Raw genomic sequence first — 22,463 nt, 5'->3', positions numbered from 1 at the left:
TGCCAGTGGAACGGATCCCCCGGCCTTCTCGTTTTAGCCCGAGAACTGGTGGCTAGCTCTCTCCTGTCCGGCTACCCTGTTCTTGCAGATACGGAAGGTGGAACCGCGTAAGAATATACGTGAATCCTTGCATTGGCGTCGGCCTTCCACCTGTTTCGATGGAACCACATTCAGTTCGATCTCTACTTCTGTTGACCACCGTTTCAATTTTCATCGTGGGCCCTCCCTGTTACTATAAAATGTGGAAACAATTCAGCTTCCACAAGTTTAGATACAGCAATTCAGAAATTTTGAAATGCCTTCTATAAGATTACACTCGCCAATTCAGTAGAGTTGATACGGTCTCTTAAATCCTATGCATTTGTACGACACCTTGATTTTGCTATAAAAGATCGATTCGAGAAAAAAAAAAAGTGAAGTAAAGTTGAACACTTTCTGTAAATATCGAAAAGCCAATAACTCAATCATGATGTTTTGACAACAAAAACTTTACACCTCAGAAGCGGTTGACCTTTTGACCTATGTTTACTAAGGTTTTTGTACTTAGTACAGTGTGTTCTATGTACCATATAAATATTGAATGGTTTTTTTTAACACCCTGTATATTTTATAATTAGTTCTCAGGGGCGCTCCGGTTCGATAAATCAGCTCACCGCTCGGGCTTAAGACTTAATTAAAAATTTAGTGAAAAACCAATTAGCGGCTGCGCTGGATTACCATATTTCTAATTATCCGGCCGGACACTTTCGGCCGCCCTATACTGGTACCTCGACTACTTGCCCATATACGACGGGTGGCAGCTTACCTCGCCGATGACTTTGCGATACATTTCGTTTGCCTCGACCAATGAAACTCTTCCTTCTATCTCGTTCTTTTTCTCCAAACCCACCAGTCTTTCGTTCCGTGGGACATAATACGTCTTGGAAGGTAGAGGGATCACGCTCCGCTGAGAAAAGGTCGTTACCCACGAAACACACAGGTCGACCAAGGGATTATTGTTTCCTTTCCTTTTTCATCCCAGAAATCGATTCAGCGATGATGATCGTTCGTAGACGATTCGGGTTCGATGACAGTAAACTTACCTCCTCCTGTCTTCACTTCTCCTGTCGATTCGTGAGTCCTACTTAGATTCATCCAAAAGGGTTCAAAAAAGATTCATCCTTAGTGGATGCATCGCTTGACAGTAGGATTAATGTTATGCCAGTGAAACGAAAAGGATTTCTTTTCCTGTTAAATATGTTCACCAATGTTGCACTGTACCTATGGGAATTCAATTTCTCTGCTAGTAAATCTCGCGTGTGACGTTGATAAAGTTTTCAATCACGAAAAAGGACGTAAAGGCAACTACGAAGAGGGAACTTCCGCGGTGCCTGGTTTCAAGAATCGGTAAACGTGTCGACATAAATACTGAAATCACTTTTATTTCGCTATGGTATACTTCCATGGATAAATTATAATCATGTTACATTTATACAGGGCGTTTAGGTACATCCGGGGGCCCGGTTCGCGTATCACGCGTTTCCTCCCATGGTGGTTGCCTGACGGGGCCACACCATTCCCCGTCGATCGATCGGTGGGTTACACGTATACGTACAGAATTTACATTTCATTTCTTGCCCGCAGGCACGCGTGCGCGCGCGCGTATGTACACGATTTCCTCGACTTTCGTATCGTTTTCCATATATATATAAATATATCTTAAAAATAAAACCACGACCAGCTATGCGACATAGTCGCGTTCACTCCCGAGGACGCGCGAATTTCCGCGTCCAATCGGACCATCTAGACTGCGGTCAAAATAATTCCTCGATGGTCGACAAAACCTTTCATAATAATTTCGTAATCGTGGGTGACGCGTTAAAGACATAAGTTTCAGGGCGCGAGCAAACCGATCAGAATCAAGATCACCGACTCGTTAAGGGGTTACATATATGTATATTGAATTTTTAACGAACAATACTTCTGCATATACAAAGAAATTTTTTAATTTTTTCTCTTATGTAACAGCTCAAAGGTATATACCCCTTAAAGAATGATTTTGGGGGGGGGGGAAGGAGTGAAGGTTGAGCGAGTTGAGGGTAGCGGGTTTTCTAGCGGATCGGTTTCAGAGAAATCATCGGTTATGCAGCGGGGATATTTCTTTCGAGCCAGTCAATTATCTCACCCATAAATTTCCCCGAGGATAAACGAGCCGAACGAGGATCGGGTCAATTGAAATGCCGAGTCGCTCGGGTTGCAACCCGGGGCCGTGCGCGGCCGTTCGAGATCGATCGTCTCTCCCTTTTTCTTCCGCGCCTTTCAGTCGTTTGATTCCTCGGTTTCCCTGGTTTTTGCACGGAAATCGCGAGCCTCCTGTACTACGCGTGTATATACATACGTACACTTCACGGTTTATCGCGGTTAAACGACTATTTACAATATGTACAATACGGTGTTTTTACGCGCCGTTTCTTTTTTCTTTTCCTCTCGTGAGATCAACGCCTTGGGAAATGCTGTCTAAATGCGATCGCTGGATGCCCATGTGCGCGACGTTCCATACCGATCCAGATCCGCCGAGTCGATCCCGATCACGGGACTATCGAATATCGGGCACTGGGCGCTTGGAAATTAAGAACGTTTCGAGTTTTTTAACGAAACACGAAGAAAAGGACGCGCGAGATCGTCCTTTCTTTCTACGCGGATCCCCTTCGTTCGATTGGCGTAACAGATCGCGACGGTAAAAGCCATCGTCGATTCATTGTTTCGCGTGCACTCGAAGAGTCGAATTGTACTCCGTTGCCGCGAGTTTCACGACGTTATTAACACATGGAGTGGCCACGTGAATATTTGAGTCTTTTGTTCGAATTGGATATCGACGACACGATGGAAACGGAATCCCCTTGAAACTCTGACGACGATGGCTTCGATCTTTTAGATTTGAATTCTCCTCTGTGGTGCAATTAGCGTAACTAGATTCGTTTCATCGGATTCGTGGTCTAAATTCTCCGGTTTAGAGTTTACTGGAATCTGGAGTTTTAGCAAGTTCCTCTAAAATCCACCTCAGGCTTTATTTTTCCGATGCCTCGTTCGATAACGAAGGAATATTATTATTTTTTTTAGAAGTTTCAAGTCGAACTAATCCTAGCCACTCTTTTCACGAATCTAACAGATCCTTCCACATTGTGTTTCACTTGGAAAGCTTCCTCTAGTTTTAGGAACTAACTTGCAACCTCGGTTCTTCAAAATTCCTCACAATTCTTCACTTTAGGTCGTCACTTTTCGAATCAAACCGCAGCAAGTCTCATTCCAAACGACTTCAGCATCCCCCTCTCAACCTTATGCAATTGTAAAAATTCTTTCTTCCTTGAATCCCTTCGAAGCTCCAAACTCTCGAGAAGCAATCACCATTCATCTATTTCAAAGCAGAATTCCTCTTCGGACAGAGTTCCATCTTCGTTTCCAACGTATCGTCTTCCAAGCGGTCTTTTCTAGAACGAGATCAGCGTCGCGTAGTCGTCACCCCTCGAGGTCCACTCGATCCTCTTGATCTTCCAAAGCCTCTGGTTATTCAACATCTTCTGGCACTCCGTCGTTTGTGTCGTCGAGACGAGGCAGACCGGCCAGGATACGAGCGACTTGGGCTCGCGCGGCTCCGAGTCGTCTGCCTTATTAAGGCCTGTGTCCAGGGGGCCCCATGAACATGGCTGCCGCGGCCGCGACATGGGTGTGCCTAGCCATGGCCGCCGCGATGAAGGGAGGCACTCCTGGTGTTCCAGGGGGCCCCACTCCAGAGAACATCAGGCCCGAGCCGAAACTCGGGTGCAACAGCGGCCTCGCTGACAGCCTGAGCTTCTCGATTTCCGCCTCTTGCAACCGCTTCGCCTTCGCGCGTCTATTCTGGAACCAGATTTTCACCTGGAACACGAAGAAAATGGATACGGTCAGTTAGACAAAAACGTTACCGAGGATATTTCTCATTTTTGGATTTGAGGAAGATTATTAAAAAAATACCTGCTTTTTTTATACGATCAAATATGAACAACTTCTAGCATAAATTGTATTTATAAATCGATGAGTTGGATATGGCTTTTAGACACTCGGGTCCAAGCGGACCCGGTCACAAAGTGATGGTAGTGCTATTTCCCTGGAAGTATTGGACTTTACAATAAATTATGACATTTTTCCGAATAGTGGATCCACCTATGAAGGCATATTTTACGCGATAAAATAGAAATTGAACATTTTTTTTCATGTCAACGCGCTGAAAGAATCTCGAAAGCAGAGAAGAGTAGTCAGTTCACAACGTGCATAAAACACCATGTTCGCAGTTACGTCCGTACAAACATAAATCCCGGGATCAAATTAACAAGATATTCCGTTTCGTCAGTGGAATCGCATCTTCCACTTCTCCTCCAATATTTATGTCCCCCCGGTCGCCGTCTATCCAATTACATCCGATGGAAATCATTCACGAGCGACGAGGAAAATGCCAGGGATCAGCGGGGGCGGTCGAGCACAGCCGGCTCGATACGGTACCGCGTAATTAAATAATTACGGTATCGATCAGCGATATACGTAAGCGGGATCTAACTAGAGGGTACCAGCGAGTAGAAAAGATGCCGGTCACGGTGCCGGCATGAACGGCCGTTTAGCGCGTAATTAGCCGCCTCAAATTGGTGAAAGCCAAGTGATATCGGCTCCGTTCGTGCCTGGTGGAATTCGCCGCTTGGAAACATGGCTCACGCGGAAAAATATGTGCGGCGCGTCTCGAATTTTGCTGGATCTCGACGTTCCGCGCCGGTTCGGTAAACCTTCCATCGCCATAATTGTATTTGCACAGTCGCCGGACAATTCTTTCTCTGTTTGGTCAGACGCCGAATCACGACACGCGTTCCTCGAGAGATTTGGATGAGCGAGGGTCCACGATCCTTAAAGTTTTCCTATTCGAGTAATCGTTGAAGGGCCTCGATCCTCGAGAATTTCCCCCGTTCGAGTAATCGTTGGAGCGGCACGAGATTTCCATCGGACAATCGTTCCCCGGAAAATTTTCTGCTCGCACTAAGAGCGGTGCACGATTAACGAGATCGAGAAACAGCGAATTAATGGCCGCTTCCGAGGTTCGCTGGTGCCGCGGCTAATTAGATCGGGTTGTTTCGTTCGGAGCGGCCGTTTCGGATTGGTTGTCACGAGCAATTATATTCGTTAATATTCAACACCGAATGCAACAACAGAAGTTCTCGGATGGAAGTTTTATGAATGATGCAACGATTACGAATCAAAGGGGCGCGAGGGGTGTTTCAGGAACTTTTGATCAACGTGTAGGCGTAATAATGGACCTAAAGATTTTGTAGTATAGATCGAAATGAAGATTTAATATACTCCTCTACATAAACTATTAAAAATTGTTTCTTATGTCAGTAGTGCCCAGAAAATACGTTATGAAGTGCTCTATAGGTTGCTTTAATAGCGATTGGGTTATCCAGTGATTTCTTCGGTAAATGCAACTTCAGAACTCAGTGTCTCAGCAAATTGAATTATTCAGAAGATTTTCAAGTTACACAAACACCAGCCATTCGAATTTTAGTTCTTCATTCAGGAGTGTATACGATCTCGATGAAAGCGTTACTATCGGAAAGACTCCTCATATATGCGTACTGACAACAAGTTGCTCATTGCTATCACACAGTCCTCCATTCCAGGCATTATTTTTATCGTAATGCACGCAGGCTCCGCGTGAATTAGCATTAAGCGAAGGGCCGCTGTAGCACGCGTAATGAGTTCAAGGAGCCGTAATCTGATCGCTAAAATCGGTATAACGTTGCACTTGGCAAGGGTAAATAAAAGTGCAGATGCGGGAATAAGAGAAGAAAAACGATATAAATCGCGGGCTCCTTAATAAATCAGACCTGTTGTCGGGAAACGTAAGTATGCACGTACGTACATACATACATACATACATACATGCGTACGTGACGCCTAGGCGGGAAGATACTCGTCGCTTAGAAAGTTAGAAATCTCGCGTCGCGTGACAATGCGCAATCAAATCGTACCTGGCCTCTCCCGTAGGTAAGACATATTGCGATATTCCGCGAGGGGTTTTTCTTGGCCAGCTACGACTTCCGGTTTTTCACGGTCGTAGGCTAAACGCGTTGCCACGTTCCCTGAGTAATTTTCCAGGGACGCGACTGGTAAACACAACTTGGTGGACCGTCATTCGATAGTATTAAGTTTCGAGTGAATTATCAAAATAGTATTAGGTTCTTGGATGGCCGTTTGGCAACTATACGTTGCTCGATAGACCTTAGAATAAAGTCTGTTTGGTTGATGATTCGAATGTGTGTACTTTATAATGAGTACTAGATTTTTATATGCACCTCATTATTATCAATGTTCCACAGATTGTGTAGGTACATACTGTTTTATTTCCCTTTAGTTTTTGCGATGCGATTACTTAACGAGTGTCTAAGATACACTTTTTTTTCGTAACCTATTACTGCTTCACGAGATATCATCTGATAATTGCAGAGTAAAACTCACGTAAAGACACTACTAGCTGTAGAATTATTGCGATCGAGAGTATCTTCATTAATAGAGTAATTTAGTTTTTATAGAGATTATTCTCTCACATCTTCTGATCTCGTACAAATCGTTCCAGAATATATTCCAACCGAGTATACCCAATTAGAAGCTAAAGAGATTATCATTTCCAAGACCCTCTTATCTTCGCTGTACAATTTAAAATTGATAAGTGCATGATTTATATTTCATACGCATCTTGGACTTCAATTAGAAACTCATTTCTCTTCTCCGAACGATGGGCGGAGGAATTAAAGTGAAATTTTTCTGAAGATGGAGAGGATCGATCTACGGGGCTCGCGAAGGCATTTCCACGAACGGCGCAATTGCATTCTAACGGCGTGAATATCGCTAGCCTAAATCGCGAACATACCTCTTCGTCGCCGGTGAATAATGAAAGGAGAGAGGGAACTGGGTGTTTCGGAAGGGCGGCGAGGACAGGACGGCGGGGAGGAGAGGATGGCGGGGACGATCGTAGCTTATCTAAGCAAATGAATACGACGAAGCTTCATTTCGTCTGATGCATTGTAATGAATGCGCAAAGTGTATCCGAACACGCTAACCGCACGATAATAGCCGCATCGCGACGGTCTTTTTGGCTATTACACGTGTCAGGGTACAACGTATGCCTAGCCTCGTTAGGAACCAACTGTGTGTCGGTTTTATTGCGAGTATACACCCCCTTCGAGTGAATTTTCTTTCGGTAATATTCGAAAAGAGAGTGGTTATGTCAATTCTTTACGATTTTATGATAAATCATTAATCTTAGGCTCAAACATTGTTGTCGAAAGGGAAGAATGGAATTTACTGTTCAATAATTCCTAGAAATAACTGAGAATATAATAAAGTTGTGATTTTTATGTTGTGTATGAGCAGAAGAGGGTTGGCATTTGTATCAAAAGTTTGAAGTAGATTCAGAATGTTACGGCCAGACGCATAGCCTATTTTCTGTAGTCTTCTAGGATTTCAAGAGACATTTCTCCACTTGAACAAAATATTGGATCATTACAAAGTACAATATCTTCAATGTTTTTTCATTTCCAGATATTATGTTATTTCAGTTTATTATAGAATAACTGAAGGTACTATACATGTACCCGTGTAAATGAGCGTCCGTCGATCATCTCTCGCGATACGAACATTAAACATAATATCATTTCATTACAGTCAATTTAATTAACGTCAATCATGCTAATTGCGTGCCGCTCTGCGGAAAGGCGTGTAATTAGCCGCATCAATGCGATATATCTGATGCGAGGAGCAGACGGGAATTCGCTCGTTTCCGAACTGCGTCCCGCCGGGCAATTATAAAATACAGACGGGGGATGAAAAAAGAAACACACCATTTTATGGGACCACCCGTCCGAAAGACATGCCCAGACGATAATGGCCAATCGGTGGTTTCAAGAACGAACTCTGTGGAAATAGACGTTGTTTATGTATACCGAAGTGTGTGCTTCGAAAGTTGGCAGCAGTTTCGAAAGGATTATGAAGCTGTTAAACGAATCATGTACGCTTTCTGGGACAATTGGGTATTAATTGTATTTCCTTGTAATGGAGAGGATTGAGTCGAGTATCGGAAATTCTTCACACGTACAGTGTAATAAGTTATAAATTGTTACAATGGTACAAATTTACAGATACTGAGTTAACTACAATTTGTTGACAGTTATCCACACGTCGAAAGAATGTTGACAGTGCAAATATACTTAATGGATGGTCATTAACTACTCGGTAATAACGACGGAGCATTAAATAAAGTAACACTTTATACGTTGCGGATGGTAGTCAGTACGTGCAATGTCCATTAGTAAATTATTTCGAAAACATTCTGAGCAAACAATTTGGATGCAGAGTATACCCCATTTTCAATTTCGTTCTCTTAAAAAAATAAATTTACAGTAAATAAAATTGTCCAAGTACTTTTCGTCGCCACATTATATATCGAAAAGATCTGTAAAGAGCAAAAGGAGAGACGGAATGCGCTTTTCCAACGGATACATCTGCATGAACAAGTCTGCGCGAGACAGTCCGCTTATGGTTAATCGTAATTGATAATTGGCCAGAGCTTAATGGCCGCTCCCCGTACGAGTCTCACCTGCGTTTCCGTGAGGTGAAGGGAGGACGAGAACTCCGCTCTTTCGGCGATGGTCAGGTACTGCTTTTCGCGGAACTTTTTCTCGAGGGAGAGCAGCTGTTGCGTGGTGAACGGCGTCCTCGGCTTTCGGTTCGGCTTGTGCTTCCTTAGGGTGCACCTGACGGGCCCTGGTCCTGGACCGGGCAGCCTCAAGTCACCTGTAATCAATCCGAAAAACTGCGGATTAGTTCGCGAATACAGGATCGGTAGGGATTCTAGGTGAAACCTCGTAAATTAGGAAATGAAGACTTTTTTCAGGATAAATCTGTCTTTCAGATTCTAAGAAATTTGATTTTGCCTAAGAAGAATTATCAATCGATTCTAAAAATTCCAAGTTATTGGCCACCAAAGAATTTTAAAGCAAAAAACTTCCAGAAATTAAAATCCTACCAAAATTGATGAATATAACAATTTAAAAAATGCTGGAAGCAATTGAGTAATAGGGATTGAAGGTTTTGAAAGAGCAATAAAACACAATGTAACTGTGTTAAAATGTTATAACAACCGTAGATCCACCTCTACTCCAGGCGCAAAGATCGTCTATTTCTGTTCATGTCCCCTTTATCATCAATATTTATGAGAAAGTAGATCGATTTGTGCGAAGAGGACTTCGTCATTTAAACGTTAAAGACAGCTTCATGTTTCTCAGCGATAGTTTGCGCTAATTCACGGAAGATTAACGACATTGAATCGTTACAAAATCACTCAGAAGCGGTGTGTGTAAAGGCCAGAAAACGGAACATTCGTTTAATCGCGGAAACAGCATAATAAAATATTCCTCGAGCGTTTCGTTACCGCGTGGCGCACACGTGGTCGTGAATTCAACACCGTGTAACGGCTACAATGTAACCGATCGAATTCCTCGTTAGACGATCGGTCGGTGTACAACCGTGGTAATTAACGTCGCAGCGATTACGTTACGAAGGTGGGATTAAGATATCGGCCGGCGAATTATTTTCTCCTACCGGTGCCATAACCTGCATAATTATGGGACTTGGCTATCGTCGCGTTGATAAATCGCTCAATTTCGCCGCCAGCTGCGAGTGGAACGAGGAGAGAAAAAGAGAGAAATTTCCAATTGCACACGGTGTTTCTCTTTTCGTGTACGTATCGCGCGCGTCCCGGGTGCCCGATAAAATGTGTTTACAGATGTTTATGCTTGCTTATTTAACGTCTATTTATGCACGACGAACGAGAAACAATCGCTCGTTTTTTCGTTTCACGGCGAACCGGGAATTAAAAATACGGTACCTACGGTTAATGGAAAAAAAAACGAAGAGGAGGAGTGGCTTTCGGATATCGTTATCGTTAATTATGTCACGAAACACACCGATAGGCATAAACCGTCGTCCCTCCTCCCCACCTCCCTAACCCCGTCCGAATATATCCGATAGCGGAGGCACCAACTTCGTAATATTAATCATGTTTGCGCAGATTTGTTCGAATGGCGCAAAATTATCGGCTCGTTATTTCCGTGCACGCATTGCATAATAATTATCTGCGGCACCGCGATAACGTCCGCCGGCCGGCCGTTAATTAACGCGACGCGGACGGGATCGATCGCGAAAGCACGCTTTCATCCCTCTCGATATTCGACAGACTTTTACTACCACCACCATCCACCCCACCCACCCGACCGATAGGAGCTGGAAATTAATATCGTAGATAGAATTCACGAATGAATTCCCCTGAATCTAACCGTCACACTCAACCGATTGTTACAGATATTTATCTCTGCAAGAAAATTGGCCATTTAAACGTATCGAACGAGAATTTCAGTGCATAGAAAAATCGAGAAAAATGCAGTATAACCTATTTGGATTAAGAAAAATTTGCTATAGAAATTTGGAACATTCGGCACTTTCAGTTAAATAAATCGGAATGGTCGGTATTAACGTAGAAAATACTGAAAGGTAAAATACCATTTGGAATTACGTGTGGAACGTTCCGATCGAAGGATAAAGTGGAATGCATTAAACTTCTCCATGACCAAATACAGCGAGACATTCTGCATCTTCGAATTAGCTGTTCGATCGAACGGCGAGGTTTCCAACAAATTCGTCTCTAGCTCGACACGAGCCACCTGCGTAGCGACGACGACGTCCGCTTTCGTTATTCCCGCAAGAAACACGGACTCGCCGTGATAGTATACGAAAAACGCGATCCAGCGCGAAAACCGAGCCTCGGTTTCTGTGCGTTAACGATCAATGCTCCCCGACAGTGTCTACATAAATTATTCGCTCGTCGATCGCACACGCTGGTTTCACCGCAATCACCGCCTGTTAATTCCCAATTTATACAGTCGGTTCTCGTGTACCGCGCTGCGACCAATGTTGGAGGGGGGATTGGAGCGAGCGGTGAAATTGAATCGTAAAAAATAAATTGTCTCCGCCGGTTATGCGACCGTTTAATTCTCCGACGATAATTATCGTCGTGTCGATGGCCGACGATTGACTCGTACCCCGCGTAATTAGCCAATTTCGTCTCTTTCCTGGTAGTGGGCGCCCCCTTTTTTCTTTTCTCAACGAACGTGCTCTACCTGAAAATTACGCATCGTTTCTTTTGGATCGCTTTTTGAATTTGGATAACCCTACAGTTTCTCATACGTCGATATCGATATGCGATCGAAAAATGGCACATCGGAGCCGTTAAACGAGTTAATTCCACCCGTCTCCGCGCTACGATCAATCAACCATCATTTCCCTCATTAACAAGAACCAGAGTCCTGGACACGTACGCACCAACAAAGATCGACCCGTGCCCATTAGAAAGTCCCTCGAGCCAATCAATGTTTACGACGCCGTTTTCGGTGTCCCGTTCGCCGGTAATTGCGATTTCCGTGGGGAGAAAATTCGCGGGGCCAACGTTCCTGCCCTCCCACATGGCAAAAAAAAGGGGGAGGGGGCATCAATCGGTTAACCGTCGTTAATCGTCGATCGGTGTGTCCAGGGCGCAATCGGTAGAGTACCCATCGGAACCAGAACTGTTCGACCGATGGCAAAAACTGTTCGGATCGTTCGCTCGAGTCGAAAGGATGACGATTTCGCGGCAACCGCGGGGGCAACGGCGAATTCCCCGCGCTAATTAACGATCGGCCGACGTACAAAAAACGGGGCACCGGTTGGCGGCATTGTCGAGCGGATCTGTCGCGACATCGGTATCACGTCTTTCCATTCAGAAGACCGGTGTGTTCCCCTCCCCTCTCGTTTTCGCTCGGTATCGACTGGGTCGGTTGGCTAGTCTGTTCACATAACCGATCAATATGTTCCTCTTAGACGCTAATTAATTTCTGCTAATTAAACGTTCGCTCGGGATTGCCCGTGGAAATATATCTTGCGCAGGGCCGTAGGTTTCTGCGTTAGCGCGTGTACAAAGCACCTGCGCAGGACACAGTGTGTATGTGTGTGTGTGTCTAACACGCGCCGGAAGTTTTGTTCCCTTTCGTATTCGACCGGGCCCCCGATGCATTGTTTCTGACCCGGCGGTCCTATATACGCGGAAGTCTGAGTACTGGATGTGTCTCGAGCTTTTAACGAAGGGACCCGTCGGCTGATCTGGAACGGAGATTTAGGCGTACCGAGGAGGATATTTATTTAATAAGAATTGATAATGCGCGTTTATCGCAGCTGGCGGGTGACAACTATCCGCTTGACGTAACGAATACAAATTCTGGTAATTGACTGCGATACGAACGGGTGAATTCATCTATGTCTGTCTATTGGCCACTGTTTCTACTTGCAGCGAAATGTTATAAGTAGAAATAACTAGTAACGAACGGACACGTTAGTATAGCGACACACATTCGTTCACATAATTTCGTAACAGTAATTAATTGTAACGATTTTTATGCAAATTACTTTTGTTATTATTTTCTGATAAGTTTTTCGTAATTTTCAAATGAAATTCGCAGGTTGGTACGTAATTCAGTCAAATTAATGTGACAGTCTTTCGTGAATAAATTTGCGAGTCACTGTAAGTGATATATAGAGGACGGATTTTGTGCATTTCTTTTGTGCGTCTCCCCAATGCAATTTTTTAAAAAAATTGTCTTCTACCACACTTTTAATCTTTCACACCACTTTATCGCATCGATCGAAATGCTAGCGAATCTATGCCGCCACATAATTTATAAACAATTCACTCTCATAAGATGACACTGAAGCTCCCAAGACAACATGAAGATAAGAGGACGGTAAATAAATAGCGTTTCTTCCACGCAAACTCGCTGAAACACGAGCTGTTTTAAGGCCGATTCGCGTCGAAATCACCGCAAGTAGGCCGCGAGCGGGGGGAAAAACTCGTCCGAATACATCGAAAGAGACTCTCGAGAAGCAAAATGATATCGGGCGTTACGAATCAGGTTGCGCGCCAAAGATAAATCGTAATCGTCGGTAATTAATTGTAGAAAGCGCGGAAGCCTCAGTGATCGCTGTGTTCGGGTACAAGTTAATCAACGCTTAAAATGTTTAATGAAGCCGTCTACCTACACGGTCCTCGTCTGGTTTGTCGTCGTAAACAGACCGCTCCAAGATATCTTTGTCCACGGGGTTGGAATCACGCGTGAGCAAGAATCATCGTCGCAGGCACTCGCGTTAGGATCAATGGAACTCGCACGTATATAAATACTATGTACGTGTGTACACGCGTGCGTCTGCAGACGTATCGATCATAAATCATGGGAACATTTAATTAGCGGGGAATTAATTGGCGTTCATAAGAAGCACACCGCGGCCGGGGCCGGTTATTAGTGAGATATCGCGGCTGGCCGCGGCGATATAACGCGAATTGTCCGCGCGTCGATATCGCAGCGAGAAACCGAAAGACGAAACCCGTTTCATCCACGGCTATTTTATACTCACGAGATGAATTTATGGGAACGACTACGGATGGGAATTCGTCGTGCTTTTCCCGAACAGATACAACAGGGTGTTAAATATGTAGGTAGGGAGGGCCCTGTGTATACGAATGGATCGCGACAAATCAGCAATTAATAACAAGACAATTTTTCTCCTCCTGTTGTGTCGATACGCGTGTTATCTCTGAGAAAAACCGAACAGATCTCGGTGCCCGTGGGTACTTTTCCACCGAATAACTCTCAGATTCTGCTGTTAATTAACGAGCAAACCGCGGCGATTTTATGGGCATTTGATTTCACTCGATCTTACATCGGCACCCGACTAATTGCTTTCTCCTATCGCGCAGGGGTCCAGATTCCCTGTGAAAAAAAGAACGCTCGAGTAATTCCGGTTGTGCTTGTCTTATCAGCGGGACACGGTTTCTTTCGACGGGGATTTAATAACATCCTCTTGCATGTTTCGACACACAGAGTTGTTACAGTTCTTTCTCGGAAATCCGCGGGTTCCCCCGCGGGGGGAATCTTCGAACTTTCACTCTTTCGACGTTCGCGACTGCATCAAACCACGATCTTCAGTTTAATTCGCCAGAATGCGAGACGATGGTATGTGTAATACTTCGAAGTAACACGGTAAATATTTATTTATGCGTGCTTCCGTTGTTTGCAGTCGAAGTATAATAATTAGTTTCAGCACAGAAAGTACGTATATACACTACCGGTCAAAAAAATGGGAACAGAGTTCATGATTGATGGAACAGTAACTCATTATTCTGATACGATACAATGAAAGTTACGGAATCAATATACATATATACAAATGATTCACAATAAGTTTTAGCGTGTTACTTTTATCAAATTTTTGTAGAGCAATATTTTTCTCTTTCTTCAATTATCAAACTTGATCCTACTTTATATATACTTTTGGCGGATGGTGTACCTATATTGCGTTATTAAGATTTCACTTCGCTTCACTTTCCAGCAGAACCTAGTTTTTTCCCAATCACACGACTACGTTCTTTTATTTCGGCCTCGTATGCCATTTATTTCTTTACTTCTAATTTATTTCCTGTCTATAAGTGTACAATAAAGTCGTTAATGTTATTATTAGTCCAGGCGCGATACGAGCAATTAGAAGTCGTCGAAAAACACGATCCTTTCGTTCAATGGACTTTGGCGACTCTCTAATGAAACGTTTATTTCCAGCATTGAACATTGAGGTTTGACTATCGAATATGTTCTTACTGAAGAAACAACGGCCGGTAACATACTATTCGAGGCATGTTGAATCAACCTCGAAAGAGGTAGGGTCCTCTTTGGATCGGAGGAATAGCGCGGATCTCTACGGATCACCGCGGATACAAGCGAACCGTCGCCGCCGTCCGCCCGATCAATATGTTCTTCTCGGTCGCTAATTAATTTCTGTTAATTACCGTGCGCGCATAGACGCACGATTATTGCTGCTGCGCCGGGACTAACGATGCCAGGGGGAGGGAGGGGCTGTATTAGACGCGGTGATCGCATTGTTCGCCGGTCTTTGTCGAATATACCCACGTACATACCCGGGGGCGACGTCGTCGTTTCGTCGAGAAAGCCTGGCCAACGTTCGAAAGCGACTCGCGCGACGACTTGCCAGCAGACGCTCCGCTAATTAACGTATTAATAATTATTCCGGTTACGTAAGGCTTATTATCGTTCGACGGATAATTGGCGCGAAAAATCGAGCCGAATCGATATCGATTTGGTGCAGGGGAAACGTGGTATAAGTGGCCTGTTCCCCGTGCCACTGTTGGCAACGCCGTTCGATTACTTTTTTCGAGAACGAATGTTAATTGATTCGAACGCTTAATTGGACCGAAACGAAATTCCGCTGGTATTTGGGAGACTTTGCTTCGACGATCGCGTTATCGTGTCGATTATATTTAGTTGGCCCTCGGTGGTGCTCGAATGTCCATAACTTAAATGAAATTCAGAGGAGAGATACATCTTGGAAGTGGTTAATAGTGAAGTACAACTTAATTTTTTTATGCTTAAGCATCGATGATCGAATTAGGAAGAAGTTGCTTGTAGAAATCAATTCCGATTACTCTCAGAGAGATCTGATGTGAACCAGAACCAAATGCAATGCTGAGAAAACACTGTACACCTTCGACAGAATTAGGCTCATATATGCAAATCCGGCTGAACGTACAATTTTCTTCAAATTCCGTCACAAGCCAGTTTACACCGTGCTTCTTCGGCCAAGATTCCAATTTTACGCCATCCATCATTCCCCATTAAACCCTCGCGACACCACACCACGATCTTCCACGTCCCAATAACAGTCGTTTCACCTCGAAATTCCATGAAATTCAGACTTTCTCCCATATTCATCACCTGAATTTCTGTCATCATTTCCACCCCGAGACACTACATAGAGTTCCACTAGAACATCCAAAGACTCTTCGTCGTTGATGTTTAATACAGAGGAAGAACGGGCTTGTTTCACGGCAATTAACGCCTCGATGGGCGGCGTTTTCCCCGACGGCTGCGCTTCCGGAAAAGCGGCTGCATCGGCGCCTGGGCCACAGGCGAGAAACGCCACAGAGGCCTGTGGTCGTATAATTACAGCGAACGGGGAATGATGAATCGTTCGAAATATTTTGTGGAACATCATTGGACGCGGGTTACGGGCGTCGTTAATTCATCGCGCGCACGGTCGCTCGCGCGGAGGCCCAGGCAGATAAATGCGTGCCGGACCGACGGTGGAGTTCGAGCGTTATAAATGACGTCCGTATTCATAATTTTCGAAAGCCAACGCCCAACGGCGTTGCCTCTGGATTATCTATTGGCTGGACGAGACCGCGTATCACATCCCCTTTGCCGATAACTACCCCCCAGGAGAGGCGAATGGACCGTTCACCGTCGAATTTTTCGACGAAGCGTCGCAACGCATTGGTTTGCGGTGTGGAAGGGTGTATTCTCGATTCTGTCGACCGAGAAAATTACGAGCAGACGATTCTGAAGATGAGCAATGGGCTTGGGAGATGGTTGGGAGTGTATGTTGGGATATTGCCAGTAGCCAGTATTTAATGTCGCGGAGATATATAATTCATACGTTGAAGAGACTGTGAGGGATGCTTCTGAAGTACAGAGACACACGGAGTATAGTTGGAGTATTGTCAGCCGTACAGAATTATGCGGATACGTTGTTCCTCTAATTCGTTCGGCATGATCACCAATTCATAAACGGAACGACGGAACAAATAGGAATACAATCCCACAAAGTGCGCAACGCTCGCAAGACGCGAAAGGAAAGGTGTAATGGATGTACGGGAAAGTTCAATGCTCACGCGACAGTGAGTCAACGCCGTCCATTTACAAATTGAATTAATTACACGGGGCGTACTGGTCGGGAGGCTTTACGCAGAGAAACAACCAATAAATTCAGTTCCATGATCGTACAAAGAGAACCGATAGAAAAATTTCATCTCTACAGATCCTAATTAGACCTTACCATGGATCACCGAGATGAATATACGATACAGAGGGGCAAACTTTCGTCGAATTCGATCGCCCATGACCGCGATACCGCCCCCTCCCCACCCCTCAGGGGAGGAAAAAACTCGTTCGCCACGTCTAATCAGCGAGCGGACCCGTGAGCGGGTCCCGAAGAAACGCGGCGCGCCAAGAAAATTCGTAACGGACGGTCTTTGGAGCCGTGGTCGGGAGAGAACGGCAGGTAATTGGTCTCGCGCTACGCGAACGAAAAACAGTAGAGGACGAGGACAGGAAGAAGCGAAAGGGGGCGCGTTGCTGCTACTACGGATCGAGCCAGCTAGAATGAGAAAGACAGAGAGAGAGAGAGAGAGAGAGAGAGAGAGAGAGAGAGAGGAAGAAAGAAAGGGATAGGATGGAGAGACAGGAGGCGAACGGTTTGTCGTTATCATCCGCAAAAACGGCGAGAGTAGATGACGCTGGCCAGGAAGCTGGGTGTGCCAGGGCGTACCTAACAAGGGCAGTTTTTACCCCGTAGCTTGAATGCATTATGGATGGCCCCCGAGTCATGTATGACTCTATCATGTGCCTCTCGAGTCCCCGTTGTACGCTCCGAAAAGAAGCACTCCACCATGCTTCACACACACCCCATTTTTGACTCGCCATTTAGGCCGGATGGAAGCCACGACGGAGAGAACAACCACACCTGAGGGCCGTTCTCTCCTTCCTTGACTTTCCTACACGGCGAGAGACCACGCTCCCGTAATGGTCTTACGGATTTCTTTCTTGGAAACGGCGCGAGTTTCTCATTACGCGCTGACCGGTGTATTATTGCCCGGTGGAAGTTCGAGGGCTTCGCTCCGCTTTCCGCTACTTTGCTTCGGTCCTTTCCGGACGATGACTGCAGAGGTGTAGGGATGATGCAAAGACCATTGTGAATTAGTAAACTGATAGCAGAAATAGGTCTAGAAATCCTACAAAAGTAACCTATATACAATGTCACCAGATCAGAAAAACTGTATAGCCTCCTCTACACAACCTTCAGAAATTCCTACAATTGGAGAACACCAGAGGTTCAATAATCCGAGTCCAACATTTAATTCCCGAAGCAACTGGTTCAAGAATCGAAGATACACACGCACAATTTACCGTTCGTTCACCGATCCCGAAGAAAGCTTGGGTCGCGCCGAATTGAATCGTCGTCTCCCTAATGGAAAACGCACCGTAACCCGCTGGAGGATCGCAAGAGCGAGCGGTTCGCTCGGGGGCCGGGGTAAAAATTTTAATTGGGCCCGAAGGTACACGTGTCAACGGAGAAACATACGAAAGCCGCGAGAGCCGAGGAAAGGTATCGTTTAAGAGGCCGGTACAAACCGGGGACCGCGCGCCGTTAAGGTAAAATCGTCAATTAAGTCTAACCAGGCGTGGATGTTAGGCGCTGCAGGCCACGAGGTGGGGCATTGCTGTGGCGGTGCGTTCCCTCTGCTAGATCGATTCTTGAATCGAAAACTGGCATTGTTGAATCGACCGATTATTTCGCGGCTGTTGACGTATTAACCCTGCTACGGTCCTTGGTCTAGTTATGAGAAATAAAACATTTACGCCCCTATCGTGCCTATTCGATCCATAAGGGAACGTAAGGGTTCCTCGATACACGCGAGCGCTGGATTCTTTTTACTTCGATGATCGTTAGACGTTAATTGATGGAATATGGGATCCTTGAAAGATGTAGGATAATCTTGCAACATCGTTCTCCCCTCCGATCCGGAGTTACGAACGATCGGTCTGCGCTAGATAGGCCGCCGCGACGTTTGTGTTCTTCATCGCGATCGGCGGAACAGAGTTTCATTGCGACACACAGTGTCCGTCTAACGAGCGATAAAAATCGCCGTTTAGCGTATCGCCAGGAAACGTGAAGGATCCTCCGTGTCCTAATAGCCTAGTTGCAAAGCGATCTCGGCCGATCGAGAGAGGTTGATCGGTTCCTCCGGAGGCATGGCTGATAGGTCTCCAGAGGGGCTCTCCGCCGAGCGGAATTCTGCTTGACGTTTGTGGAACGAAATCAAGGAAGCTGGTGATCTACTGATTCATACGGTCGAAGGGTAGCGAGGATGCTGGGTGAAACTTCACCGCAATTCGATTGCCATTTCTCGCGAATATAATGTGATCTCGATATATCGACAAAATGAGTCGACTTAAAGATCGTAGAAGTTATCAGAAGGCTGACAGAAATCTTTCTGTGCATAGAAACCTTCGTTCTCTCAGAAGATAAGTGTCGTCCAAACCAGAGTTGGGCAGAATTTTCTTCGAATAGTACATAATGAAATGCGACTCGTTTAAGAAGAAATGTTATTTCATTACATAACAGAAATAGGAATTTCCACGTTTGAACGATTAAAAATGACGAAGAACTTTTTTTTATCTTTGATTTGTTATTCGAAACTCTGTATCTAAGTAATGAATTAGCACATCTCTGGTCTAAGTGACGTCGAGCGACAGTGTATCTCTAGCGAGAACGGGAAAAGGCTTTTCCGAGTTGACAACTTTCGAGTTAGCAGCCTTCAATTACATACTGCGTGCGGCGAGGAGAAGCGGTGCCAAGGGGGTCGAATACTTTAGCACGTAATTCCGATAATAACCGGGTTCTCGCGTGATCGCCGCGACGCTAATATGGAGCGTTATGGGCCTGCGTGCCACGGATGTCGTGCGAGTTGCGCTGAGACCAGCAGCCCGGCCCTAGTACCTCCTAATCATCAACATTGTAAGCCGACCGCCCCGGGAAATCCTCGCCGATATGCGGGCAAAGAAACGAGAGACTAACGATTCACGGAGGTGAGTTAGTTACGCCGTGACCCGTAAATCGGCATGATAAGTAGCGTACCCGACGCACGGCTAATATTCTAACGAGCGTCGCCATTGCGATGGCTTTGATGCTGGTGAATAATGGGAGCCAGGTTTGGTCTCGAATCGGTGGGCCACCTTTCCGTGGTCCGTCTAAATTTCGAAGCGTTTACTCGTACCGGTTACCATTTTGCACGAGCTTTGTGCACGACATCCATCGCGACGCCCCAACCACTTAACCAGCTTCGCGTTTCGTCCCCTCGAAGATTATGCCCTGTTCTACAATCGTATAAATGTCCGTGTCTCCGAGGCCTGTCTGCGCAGCAGCTCGATAATGCGACCGCCTAATACGGATTATACAGAGTACGAGATTTTGCGTACATAGAACGATCAAGAGAGTCGTTAAAGGAGATCTTAACTGTGGGGGTAATTGCGTCCGCGACGATCGATTCGGATGTAAAATCACGCGAGTAATTAGGGCTGGTAAGCTGATCGAGATGTTGAACTCTCGATAACATTTTTTGCATCGTTTATAAGGTCGGCCTCTGTGGTTGAACAATTTTTCAAATTCTCGTCGGTCGATACACCCGCCGGTGGTGTTTAGAATTTCAAGATCCAGGAGAAACGATATCGTGCGCTTACCGTTTGGACTGGTGGGTCCTCCATGGGGCGTGTAAAGATGCCCGTGAGGATTGTGCGGGTGAGGCGGTGGGGGTAGCCACGCGAACCCCGCGAGGGAATGCGGAAATCCCGCGGGATTCCAGCCGGGAGCACCGGGTGCACCGGCCAGGTAAGGCGGTCCCTGGGACGACCTCTGTACACCGGGATGAATCGGCTGAGGCACTACCGGGCTGGACTTCTCCTCCTTCTCCTGGTTACTCTCCATGTCCCTCTCGAGTTCGCAGTCCGAGTCCATCACGTTCAGATCCTCGGACTGGCCCACGCTTCTGATCTCTTGATCCTCGAGATCGAGATGATCGGTGGTTCGGTCGCCCTCCAGGGAACGATTCGCCTCGGAGTCGCTACGATCGTCCATGATTTCACGTCTGCTAACCGGCGACACGGATCGTGGATTCGCGATCCTGTCGATTCTCTCGTCCTCCTCCTGACCGCGTTCCCGTTGGATCATCGATTCGGCGATTCGATTGGCCGGCGAACTCGCGGACAACCGTCGATCGTCCCGATCCCTCTGAGCCTCCTGGTCTATTCTAATCGGCGAGGAGGATTTGTCGTGGCTGGTAGTTCTGGAGAAATCCTTCACAGTGAGGATCTCCTGCCGGCCAGCCGACGGATGATCCTGGTCCAGTCTGCTCGTAGGATGATGATGATGATGATGATTGCCGAACGTAAGACCGTGCGGGCTCAGTCTCGCCAACAACTCTCTGCTCTGTAGCCTTTGTTGTTCCATCAACAACTCGCGGTATCTGGCCTCTATGTCCAGGCTCTTCTCAGACTCCAATCGATCCTCACTCTCTCGTCTGGCAAACGCGCCGCCGGTAACGGCTGTCTTCTTCATGTCGCTCAGCAGGGAGTCCACGCTAAAGCTAATCTTGCCGCTTCGCGGTTTCAAGTTCGACGAGGCGGACGTTGGCGTTGCCATATCGACGTCTTCGCAGAGACGATCGCTACCGGTACTCTGACCTGTCACAACCCCCTCGCTGCTGCTCATGATGTGTTTTTGTTCTTTAGCGTTTGGTCAACGAGTCTCGAGTTAGCGGTTGATCTTAGTTTTCTAGAGTAGCGTGAATGTTGGACTCTATTTTCGGTTGGCTTAGAGAATCTACGAAGAGACTTCAGAGATGATCACTCGAACTAATTGTACTATATACACTTTGTTACCGCGACGTCACTTTTTTAATACATGTATGAATTGGTCTGTTTTGTTACAATTGTTCATCTACCACCAACAACACCATTGATCAACCGAGAGGTCATCGTCCTTTTTTCTTTTTACTGTCAGGTCCGTCCGCGTTGACCCGAACTGTTAAACATCAACGCGACAACCAACAAAGATCTGTCATCGCAGCTAACCGCGGAGATCTTCGATCTGGCCGTTTATCAGCTCGCAATCGCTTCCAGTATCATCGGGAATGTTCACGGACTGCCATCCTGGCTGATTCCGGAGCCCGTTATTCTCGGAATCCGCCGCGTCGTCGCGGACCGACCGAGCCGGCACGAGCGGATCCCCCCATTAGAGTCAAAGCAGTTTCTTTACGAGATCAACATGACGGTCCGGTTCCTTCTAGGTCTCTTGACTCAAGCGGCCAACATTATCCCGATGTTGATAATCGACGACCTCCCTACAAGCCCCTTTCTGTCCTGTTCGAAGATGAAGAATCTTGTTGTACTCGAACCAGGTGAACTATTCGAACGACAATCGATTATCTTCTCAGCTTTGGATTCAGCTCTCGAAATGTCTCTGCATACCACCAGTAGTCTGCGACACTGTCACTGCGTCAAATTCATGCTCGTGATTCCCGTGAAACGTATCAGGTAGCCTGGCCCCCTTGGCATCGAACACCAGACTCCAGTGATAAAGTCCATCAGAGCCTGATCAACGCCAACGATAATTCCCTCCTCGAGTCGAAGCTTCGAATTCCC

General features: G+C 46.0%; 1 protein-coding gene across 1 annotated transcript; it reads right to left on the bottom strand.

Annotated features, from left to right (window-relative positions):
• Positions 1-3,648: 3,648 nt before the first annotated feature.
• On the bottom strand, positions 3,649-21,531 carry LOC107189096. Its single transcript, XM_015577529.1, has 3 exons — positions 20,505-21,531; positions 8,654-8,850; positions 3,649-3,894 (listed from the first exon to the last, which is right to left on the bottom strand). Exons 1-3 carry the CDS (start codon positions 21,529-21,531, stop codon positions 3,649-3,651), a joined length of 1,470 nt encoding a protein of 489 aa, XP_015433015.1.
• Positions 21,532-22,463: the final 932 nt, after the last annotated feature.

The sequence above is a fragment of the Dufourea novaeangliae genome, unplaced genomic scaffold (genome assembly GCF_001272555.1).
Source record: "Dufourea novaeangliae isolate 0120121106 unplaced genomic scaffold, ASM127255v1 scaffold125, whole genome shotgun sequence".
In the NCBI taxonomy this organism is placed as follows: Eukaryota; Metazoa; Arthropoda; class Insecta; order Hymenoptera; family Halictidae; genus Dufourea; species Dufourea novaeangliae.
The sequence above is the reverse complement of the archived record's forward strand: the minus strand, read 5'-3'. Positions and strand labels throughout refer to the sequence as shown.

Coding starts and splice junctions, on each gene's coding strand:
- LOC107189096 (XM_015577529.1), bottom strand. CDS start 21,531: ATGAGCAGCAGCGAGGGGGTTGTGACAGGTCAGAGTACCGGTAGCGAT. Junction 8,851..20,504: donor AGGACCCACCAGTCCAAACG/GTAAGCGCACGA, acceptor GATTGATTACAG/GTGACTTGAGGCTGCCCGGT. Junction 3,895..8,653: donor TTCACCTCACGGAAACGCAG/GTGAGACTCGTA, acceptor TTCGTGTTCCAG/GTGAAAATCTGGTTCCAGAA.